The sequence below is a fragment of the Chrysochloris asiatica genome, unplaced genomic scaffold, assembly GCF_000296735.1.
Source record: "Chrysochloris asiatica unplaced genomic scaffold, ChrAsi1.0 scaffold00390, whole genome shotgun sequence".
NCBI classification, from domain to species: domain Eukaryota; kingdom Metazoa; phylum Chordata; class Mammalia; order Afrosoricida; family Chrysochloridae; genus Chrysochloris; species Chrysochloris asiatica.
The window spans coordinates 1317931-1328454 of NW_006408908.1; the positions used below are offsets into that span (position 1 = coordinate 1317931).

The 10524-nt window shown below is 43.7% G+C and overlaps 1 protein-coding gene across 1 annotated transcript in view; it reads left to right on the forward strand.

Annotated features, from left to right (window-relative positions):
- Nucleotides 1–5507: 5507 nt before the first annotated feature.
- Nucleotides 5508–10524, forward strand: part of CAPSL (calcyphosine-like) — a 20359-nt gene continuing 15342 nt past the window's right edge. Inside the window, exon 1 of the mRNA XM_006876547.1 lies at nt 5508–5644. Within this exon, the coding sequence (XP_006876609.1) occupies nt 5508–5644 (137 nt within the window). The remainder of the gene's footprint in view (nt 5645–10524) is intronic.

Below are 10524 nucleotides of genomic sequence, written 5' to 3' on the forward strand. Positions count from 1 at the left end.
AACCGCTAATCTTAAGGTTCACAGCCCGATTCGTAACCACTACGCCACCAGATGGGTCCGTGCAAATGAGGTATCCGGGACTCTAAGTCTGGGATTGGTTAGTTTCGCCATCCAGCTAGGTTTAAAAGCAGCGGTCTCAGAAGCAGGAACAAAATATCCCAGGATAATCAAGAAGGAAGAGCATGAGCGGGGGTGGGGTGAAATCCCTACCTAGGAAACAGCCACAGCAGAGGCTGTGAACCAGATTGTGTGACTGGGACAAATGGTCTGACTTCTCTGTGTCCTGGTTCCTTTATATCTGAAATAGTAGTGAGTAAAGTCCTGGTGTGGTGCTGTAGGATTACCAGACTGCAAGGTTGGCAGTTCAAACCCACCATCTGCTCCGTGGAAACCCTATATAGGGTTGCTACCTGTCCAAAATGACAAAAGCACTTTACAACAACAGGGTTTTCATGAGGACTGGATACATGCTTGGCATAAAGTAGAGGCACAATACTTGTTAACAATGCATGACTCTTTTTCTTGTCATGTATGTTCCTGGCTCATGTTTGGAATGTTGCCTGCTCCCTACAGCCCACTAACTGCCATAGAGTCAATTTTGACTCTCAATGACCCTATACAGAATTTTCAAGACTTTCAGTCTTTACCGGAGCAGACAGCTTAATCTTTCTACCTTGGAGCAGTTGGTGGGTTTGAATCACCGACCTTGTGGCTAGCAGCCTAATGCCTAACCCACAGAACTCTACAAGTGGTGTTGCTTCTAGGCTTCTCTCCACTCCCTATGTGCTTCCGTGACAAATGGAGTAGTGAGCTGGGAAAGGAGAGAGAGGAAACAAGTAGTGTGTGTGTGGGAAATCAGGCTGAGGGGTTGGGGGTCAGCCATTGGGCAGGTATCACAGCGGGAAGCAGAGGGATAACAAAGGCAACAGGGGTGCTGGAAAGGAGCAAAGTGGGAGGGATGGAACTAGGTGTGGTGGTCTCCGGTCAGACCAAGGAGATCTTCAGGAAAGATGGTCATGAGAAAGAGGTGATGGCTGGATCTGCACATGAACATAGGATTCTGACTGCCAGGGAGGAATCCCACAGCGTGGAGTCAAGCTGGGAAGCTGGGGAATGCCTTTGGGAACTGCCTAGTTGAGGTCAGGCATAGCCTGGGAATACAACAATAGGTCAATACCAATTTCAAGAGTGCCATGAGGAAGATAACAGATTTGGGCAGCAGTAGGTACCCTTATGGAGGAGAATTTGGAGCAGATTTTTGCCCTGTCTGATATGACTGGATGGTGGTCTATAAGAATTGATGCATTGGATTATGTTATTGGCAAAGAATATTGACTGTCAGAAGTACAGCCAGATGTTCCTTAGGAGTGAAGATAGTGAGACTTCATCTCTCATACTTTGGACATGTTGTCAGGATGGACCAGTCCCTGGAGAAGGACATGCTTGGAAGAGTGGAGGGTCATTGAAAAAGAGGAAGACCCCTAATGAGATGGATTGACACGGTGGCAACAACAATGAGCTCAAACACAATTGTGAAGCGTGTCCAGGACGGGGCAGTGGCAGTGTTTCCTTTTGTTGTGCATTGGGTTGCTGTGGTGTCGTGATTTATTTAATGTCTCGTTGAGCCACCAAAAGACTCTTTTCCTGATAGGTCTGGGTAAGAAGTATGTGGGATAAAATACTGAGAAGATGGCATGATTCAACTGTGGGTGTTACAAGAGTTCATTGTAATTGTGAAAACTTGAAACTCTAACGTGGGTTTAAAATAAGTCATCTAAGAAGCAGGAAGGGGGATCTCACTACAGTCAAACAGGAAGAGCCAGGAGTGGAGCACATCCTTTGGACCCTGAGATCCCGGTGCATTGGACTTCCTGATGCAGGGGCAGAAAGCTGTGACACCAGAGAAGTGACAGGAGCAGCAGTAGAACCAAGAACCAGAGCACAAGACAGCACAGTGGGTTTCCCAGCTCGCAGCACAAGGAAAGCTGAGTGACTTTGGACAGGAAGCTTACTTGTAGAGTGAAGTGCCTTCAGACACTTAAGTGGAGGAGTTAGGTTTGCTGAAGCATGGAACTAAAGGGAAGTGCCTTTAGGCTGAAGTTTACGGTGGAGTGATTGTCCTGTGGACCTTTATCAGCAGCTAACTGGAACAACTGTGCCCTGAGCATTTTCTGGTCCTATATTGTCATCTGTTAACTTCCATAATAAACCCCATAACTTTGAGTATGTTGTCTAAGTTCTGTGTGACCGTTGTAATGAATTATTGATGCAAGCTGAATAGAGAGTGCTGGGGAGAAATGTTTGGTACTTCATATTTTTATAGTTGCTATGAGTTGGAACCAACTGGACAGCACTAAATAACCATCACCACTAGCTGCCAGCTACCAACAGCCAACCAACAACAACAGCCAATAAACAACCACCACCACCAAATAACCATTACTTCCAACAAACAACCACCACCAACAAACAACCATGACCACGAAAACCAGATGGCTTTGTATGGCCAGCTGGAATTCTGGAAACTTCCATAGGTTGGGTTAGAGGAGGCAGAGCTAGGTTTTGTATAACAGCAGAGAAACTGGGAGCTAGGCAGGAAATACCTCCTCCTTGGCCCCGCATTCCAGAGAACTGGGAGGTCCACATACACAGTAGACAGGGATGGGCAACTTGGACATTGGCTACCCAAAATGGGGGCGTTACAAAGGCAAGAAGTGACTGGCTTACAAGCTTTCAAGAGGAAGCCTAGATCCAGAGGGCGTGGAGGAAGGTAGAACCTCCACTGAGTAGTATCCAATCTGTCTAGGCGGGGCTGATGAAATGAAATGCAGATAGGTCTCTTGTGATACAATAGTGAATAATTGTTATCAGGACTGATTGTGAGGGTTGGAAATGTAAAGTTAAATGTTTTGTAGCAAGGAGGGGAGTGATTAAATTCACAGTCTAAGAGCGGAGGTCCCTGGGACTATCAAGGGAGAAGAGCAGAGAGCGGGACCCTACCCAGAGACGCAGTGATGCCTGAGATGGAGGCAGAGACGATGATGTGGAAAGATGGAGCAGTTGGGGACTTTAGACACAGAGAGGGAGAGGGGCTGTGTGCTGACGACTGGGGGGCAGGCTTTCAGGGTATACCTTGTGGTTGGTTGATGATGCATGAAGGGGATTGTAACCATGGCAATGAGATGATATACGAAAGGATGAATGTAAAACTAATGTTCTCCCATGTAAACTATCACATAATTCACAATAAAACATTAAAAAAAAACAAGAGAAGTGGGAGGTATTGTTCCTGCCTTCACTTATCTGGTGGGAATCAAGATGTAGGGCAGGAAGGAGGGAATCTGGAAGTTGACTGGTGGGAACCTTTGGCTAAGCCAGTTGTCACTGCTGTTCTCAGTTTTTAATTTGAGGTGCCCCACTCCCTGAAGTTAGGTGAGATCTTAGCACAGGGGGCCTGTAGGCTGTATTGGTGTAGTCCAGCTCTAGCACAGGACGGCCATCTTTGGTCAATGTTGTTGCTGTGTGCCATTGAGTTGGCTCCAACTCAGAGTGATCCTGTGTAGAGTTTCTGAGGATAGCTGGTGGGTTTCAAGTGCTGACCTTGACGTTGCCAGTCCAGTGCTTATCCTATAGTGCTACACTAGGGCTCTTGGTAAAATGGCTGTTGTTGTTAAATGCTTTCGAGTTGGTTCTGACTCATAATGACCGTGTACAGGGTCTCTGAGGAGCAGCTGGTGGGTTTGAATGGCTGACTTGTGGTTTACCGTCCAGTGCTGATCCTACAGGGCCACACCAGGTGAAAGTAGTGCCACCCTAATGTGCTTCAGGAACTGTAGTGGTGCAGTCATTAAGCACTAGGCTGCTAATCAGCATGTCACTGGTTTGACACCACCAGTGCTCTGAGAGAGAAAGATGTGACATTTGGTTGTAAAGATTAAACCTGGTGCCATCTAGTTAATTCAGATTCATAGTGACCCTGAGGACAGAGGAGAACTGCCCAATAGGGTTTCCAAGGCTGCCATCTGTCTCATAGCAGATGCACAGAGTGGCTGGTGGGTTCGAACTGCTAACCTTTTGGTTAGCAGCCAAGAGCTTAATCACTGTGCCATCAGGGCTCCTCCTTATAAGACGTATATATGTAAAATACTTCTCTCACACTACAATTTAGCTTTTGTGTTGTTAAATATTCAGAAATAAGAGAGGGGCTGTTGTCATTGTTGTTAAGTACTGTGGAGTCGGAACCGACTCATAGCGACCCTGTACAGGTTTACGGGAGCAGAACGCCTCATCTTTCTCCTGCAGAACAGCTGGTGGTTTCTAACTGCCGACCTTGAATTTAGCAGCTTTATTCGTAACCACTACGCTACCAGAGCTCCTTAGGAGAGAGGGGGTTGTGGTGAAAAAGGTTCGTGGGTGGTGCAAATGTCTGCCTCAACAACTAACCTAAAAGTTGGCAATTCAAGCCTACCTAGAGGTGCCATGGAAGAAATACTTGGTATCTGTTTCTGCAAAGACTGTTGTATACTTGTTCAGTGACATTGAGTTGGTTCTGACTCATAGTGACCCTGTATAAGGTTCACAAGGAGTGACTGGTGGGTTAGAAACACTGATTTTGTGGTTAGTAGCCCAGTGCTGATCCTACAGAGCCATGCCAGAACTCCTCTGTAAACATTGTTCTTGTTAAGTGCCATCGAGTCGATTCCAACCCATAGCGACCCTGTATAGGGTTTCCCAGGACCAGCTGGTGCAGTTCAAACAGCTTTGCAGTCTGGCGCATTAACCCACAGCGCCATTACAATCAAGAAAATACCATGTAGCAGTTCTACTCTGCAATGCATGGGGTGGCCGAGTTGGAACTGATTAAATGGAAATAGGTTTGCTTTAGTCCATACATTTGTTGAGAGAGAAAAGGGGAGAAGAGAGAGTATGTGTCTGCTTATCATTTCTCTGTCCTGAGAACCTCATTAAGTGTTAATAGACATTAATCTGTTAATCAAGAGAAGCAAAGCAGTTATTTGCAGTAATCGTTAGGGCCAAAGTGCTGACAATTACAGTCAAGTCAGTAGCAACAAAACACAATGCATAGACCAAAGAGGAGGTTATTAAATGTGGGTCGACGGGATTAGAGAAAAGTTTTCATAAAAGACAGCATTTGAAGTTGGCTCAAGTAGGAGACTCCAAGGAACCAGACAGCTTTTCTGTGAAGGAAAGGATGCTTCAGAAGGGACAAAGCACAGTGGGGGTTGGCTGTATACTTAAACCTGTGGTTCAGGGTTGAGAAAGCAACTGTCCTCAGGGCTCAATAAGTAAGTAATAAATACACCAGGCACACACTTGGTGTAGTTCTGGGAGGTTTGATCTGTTCCTTGGAAGAGCATAATAGAATGGTTTAAGCCGTCAATTTCCTTCTCAGCCAGGCTGCTGGGAGCAAGGCGGCTGATTCCACATCCTCGAGGCTGCACCTCTCCGCTAATGCTGCTGTGTCTTGTCCTCTCAGATCCTCTCAGATGGCAGGGACAGCGCGCCATGACCGGGAGATGGCAATCCAGGCCAACAAGAAACTCGCCACAGCCACCGACCCCATTGAGAGACTCCGCTTACAGTGCCTGGCCAGGGGCTCCGCAGGCATCAAAGGACTGGGCAGGTACCACCCGGGCAGGGGGAGGTCAGGGGATGGGAGTAGAAAGAGTGGACACTGTCAGGTGAGGTTAAGACTAGCAGTGTGACCTTGAGGTCACTTACTTCCGGGCTCACAGCTTATGATTTGCAACCTACAGAGTTTGGAAGAGTTGATCTCTGAAATCCCTTGTAACATCTTTGGGTCTTATGTCCCTGGCCTACAGAGTGTGGCTGCTTGGCAGCTTCAGGATGAAGGAGAAGCATGGTCCAATGCCAAACCCTCTCTGAAGCTGAGACTAATGGAGGCTAGATTGGAAGAGGGAGGAAGGAACAGAATTGCAAGTTTTGCTATCAGTCATGTCTCTCACTTCCAGAAGGCATTGGTATTGTCTGTAGGATAATTAGCAACCACTACCAAAGGGGTTCTCTGCGTTGGGTGGGTCTGTTTTCTTTGATGATATGGAGTATTCCTCAGGACTGAGAAACTCAAGAGGAAACAATGTTGTAAGTGTCTTGAGGGCAGGTCCTATTACTTTTCAATAAACTGCACCAAGTGCTTGCTGCATGTTTGACATTGTGTAACATTGTGGGGAACTCCTTCATGAAGAAGACTTCTCCAAACTCCAAGGAGGACGTTAGACTAAAGGGAGGATCTCACAATCACTCTCGTATTCATCTCAAACGTTCAAGTTCAGACACTTGTCCTTTTTAACTTGTTATCGTTAGAATTTGCTTAAAATTTTACTTGATAATGGACAACTATGAATTAATTTTCTTTATTACTTAATAGTATTCATAAAATTAAAAAGTTTTTAGTATTTAAGAATATCCAAAGAATATTCAAAATTATTCACCACCACCAACCCAACTTTTCATCTTTGATTTCAACTGTTTTCTTCTTACTAGCTGTTCTTCAGGTTCCTCAGACACCCCAAACATCCCATCAAAACTATTGTCAGTCTGAAATTCATCTCATCTCCCTTCATTCAAAACTTGTGCTCATCTTTCTGATTACTTCTCTCTCCTTTCCTACCCTCCCTCCCTCATTAAGTTTCTTGAGGACAGACACCAAGTCTCATCCACCTCTGTATTCCTACTCACCAGGCTTAGTGTAGCGTCTGGCACATTGTAGATGCCGAATCAATGTTGAATGCTATTGACTAACACACGGTAGCTTAACGATTACATCAAGCGTGCTTATGTTTTGCAAGGGGGCTGATTAACTCACTTCCTGTTACACTGCTGGGTTTTCATTAAACCATTCATTCATTCATTCAGCCAATGGATATTGATAATGACCACTCTGATGTAAGCATATCCTACTAAACAAAACAGTCAAGATCTCTGCTCTCTGGGAGCTACATGAGCTCCGTATTCAGGTGTTCTTTCTCGCTTTTCAAATGAAATGTGAGGTACAAAGAAGTAGGGATCCAAATAACAAAGATAAAACGACAGGCTATGACTTGAAAATTTTCTATTACTTTAACAAAAGGAATGTAAACTCAATCAATCTCCAGTTCTTTTAATTAGAGAACTTAGACTCAGAGACAGTTGACTTTCGCAAGGTCACACAGCTTGTTTTTTTGTTTTAAATTGTGAATTAAGTGAAGGTTTACAGAGCAGAGCATCAGTTTTATGTTGAACATACCGTACACTTTTTTTTATCTCAGTGATTGCAACATAGTTTATTCCAGTTCTTCTTATGTTTCTTGTTTCCATTCCTCCTTCTTTTCCCATCCTTATGAGTTTTGCTCTTGGCTAAATGCTACTGCCCTTCTGATCTTTAATGGGTTATTCATTCCATGGTGTTTGTACCTCACTAATTTTATTGTCTCCCCTATATACCTCTCTAAGGAGCTCTGGTAGCGTAGTGATTACAAATCGGGCTGCAAACCTCAAGGTCAGCAGTTCGAAACTACCAGCTGTTCCGTGGGAGAAAGATGAGGCTTTCTGCTCCCATAAAGATTTACATCCTTGGAAACCCCGTATAGGGTCGCTATGAGTCAGAACTGACTCCACGGCACACAGCCACCAGCCACTATATACCTCTCTATTGCTGGGCTGGGCCGAAAATTGGGCCACGGGGATGAGTTCCGTGTCAGACCTGAAGGAGGACCATGGTCTTGGGATTCTCTCAGTCTCTAGATGACCACTAAGCCTGGTCATTTTTTTTTTGGTGATTTTGAGTTTTGTTTCACATTTTATCACATAGATTTATTTGAAACTTTTTATTGGGAATTGAATGAAAGTTTACAGAGCAGAACATCAGTTTTACATTCAGCAAATCGTACACTTTGTTTCATCTCAATGATTGCAATCCCTTCCATATAACAACAACTATCCTGTGGTTCTTCGTTCCATTCCATCCTCATTCCCATCCCTTCTAAATTTTGTCCTTAGCTACATGTTGCCAGTTTTGTACTGAATAGTTGGCCATTTCATGTTGAGCACACCTTAACTAGTGTTGTTGTTCCCTATATACCTATCTGGAGTCCTGGTGTGGCACTGTGGGCTAATGCGCTGGACTCAAAGATGGCTTAAACTGCAAAGTCAGCAGTTCAAGCTCACCATCTCCTCAGAAACCCTATACAGGGTCACTGTGGGTTGGAACTGACTCGATGGCATTTGAGAAGAGCAGCAACATATGTGTATGTGCCAGTTGACTGAAACTTGGACAGTGAGAATGAGTTCAGTTTCAGACTTGAAGGGTGGTCACAGGCCCCGTCTCAGGGTCTTCAGTCTCTTTCTGACCAGTATGCACAATCTTTTAAAAAATAATTTTGTGTTCTCTTACACATTTTTCCCGCTCTATTCGGGACCTTCTAACGTGAGCCCTTTCTGTGTAGTTGGTAGTGGAAGCCAGTTCTTCTGATCTTAGGGTTGTGGAGACTGACATTCACATGGTCCATTAGCCCACTGGACTAATTGATTCCAAGCATTTTCAATCTTCATCACTCTTTTTGCCTCCACACATGGAGAGACCAATAGTTGCACCTTACATGGCTGCTAATGAGCTTTAAGATCTTAATCATTACTCACCAAAGCTGGATGTAGAACACTGTCTTTGTGGACTATGATAGTCAGTTGACCATAGTGTCCCCTGAGACTATGGTCCTGAGCCCCCAGAACTAGCAACTCATTGCCTAAGAAGTTCTCATAAGTTTGTCCCCTGTATGCTCTACCACATTCATGGATGTGCTTGCAGTGGAGGTAAATTCATACATGTGCACGCACAAACCTATATATATCGTGGGTATCCACACAGCCAAGTTTAATGTTAGAGCTGGAACTCAAATCCAGATTTTCTGAATCCTAGTCCGGTTTCTTCACTATAAAGTTCATCTTTGCCCTGCCGCCGCCTTTCCTCTTTCCAGATCTTACTTGTTGAAAGGAAGTCACTATGTGCTGTCTGTACTTAAGGAATAAGAAGTACACTCCCCCTTCTTGAAGTAGCTACATCAATTATTTGGACTACATCAATTATTTGTCTGCTAGGGAAATTTGATTATATATTCAATAATTTATTTACATCAGTATGAATTCATGGATATTTATTTAGACTTTCAGTTAGAATCCAGCAATACTTTATTTTACTACTCAAGTTGTTGCACTTTTTCAGTTGGCTCCTTTGCTGCTTGGAGTATCAAATGTTTGGTTAGTTTATTTACTTAGTACGTCTTCGTCTTTACTTTCCAACATTGCAAGATGCTCCAGACTCATCTTGTATTTTTCCTGCCCTAGTCCTAGAACCAGGAGTCCTGGGGTGACGCTGTGGGCTAATGTGTCAGACTGCAAAGTTGTTTGAACTGCAAGGTTGGTGGTTCAAGCTCACCAGCTGCTCCTTGGAAACCCTATACAGGGACGTTATGGGTCAGAATCGACTCGACAGCACTTCACAACAACAACAACAAGTCCTGGAACCAAGGAGCACTGTGGTTCCATAGGATAAGCACTGGGTTGTAAACCATGAGGGTCGGTGATTTCAGCCCACCTTTCGCTCCATGAGAGAAAAATGAGGCTTTCTGCTTCCGCAAAAATTACAGTCTTAGAAACTCTATACAGGGTCGCTATGAGTCAGAACTGAGTTTACAGCACTTAACAACAACAACAACATGTCCTAGAGTCAGCCATTTCTCCAAGGAGCCCTGATTCCTTCTGTGAGAGAATGATATTAGAAACCAAGATCTGTACACTGGTTGTGCTCATTGCTAGTGGTCTGTTGTTGCACATTTGGTTGTTTTAGGTCCTCTCATCTGACAGAATAAGAAATATATACACAGACATACATACACTAATCACAAGGTTGGTGGTTCAAACCCTACAGCCACTCCTCAGAAACACTACACAGGGTCACTATGAATCAACAGTACTTATATACAACAGGGTCAATATGACTCAACGTTACTTACATGCAAATCTGTATATATGAGGAGTTCTGATGCAGCACGTAGGATAAGCACTGGACTAAAGTTTGGCTTGAACTGCAAGGTCAGCAATTCAAATGCACCAGTCACATCTCGGAAACCCTATACAGAGTTGCTATGAGTCGGAACTGACTTGACAACACTAAACAACAACAGGAATGTATGTGTGCTTGCATATATGTACATATGTATATAGATTTGTATGTAACCATTAGTATATATGTGCTAATGTATATATATATACATATATATAATATAGACATATATATGTATATAGCTTTGTATGTAACCATTAGTACATATGTGCTAATGTGTATATACATACATATATAATATAGACATCTATATGTATATAGATTTGTAGTAGCCATTAGTATATATGTGCTAATGTATATATATACACATATATAATATATACATATATATGTATATAGATTTGTATGTAACCATTAGTATATATGTGCTAATGTGTATATATATA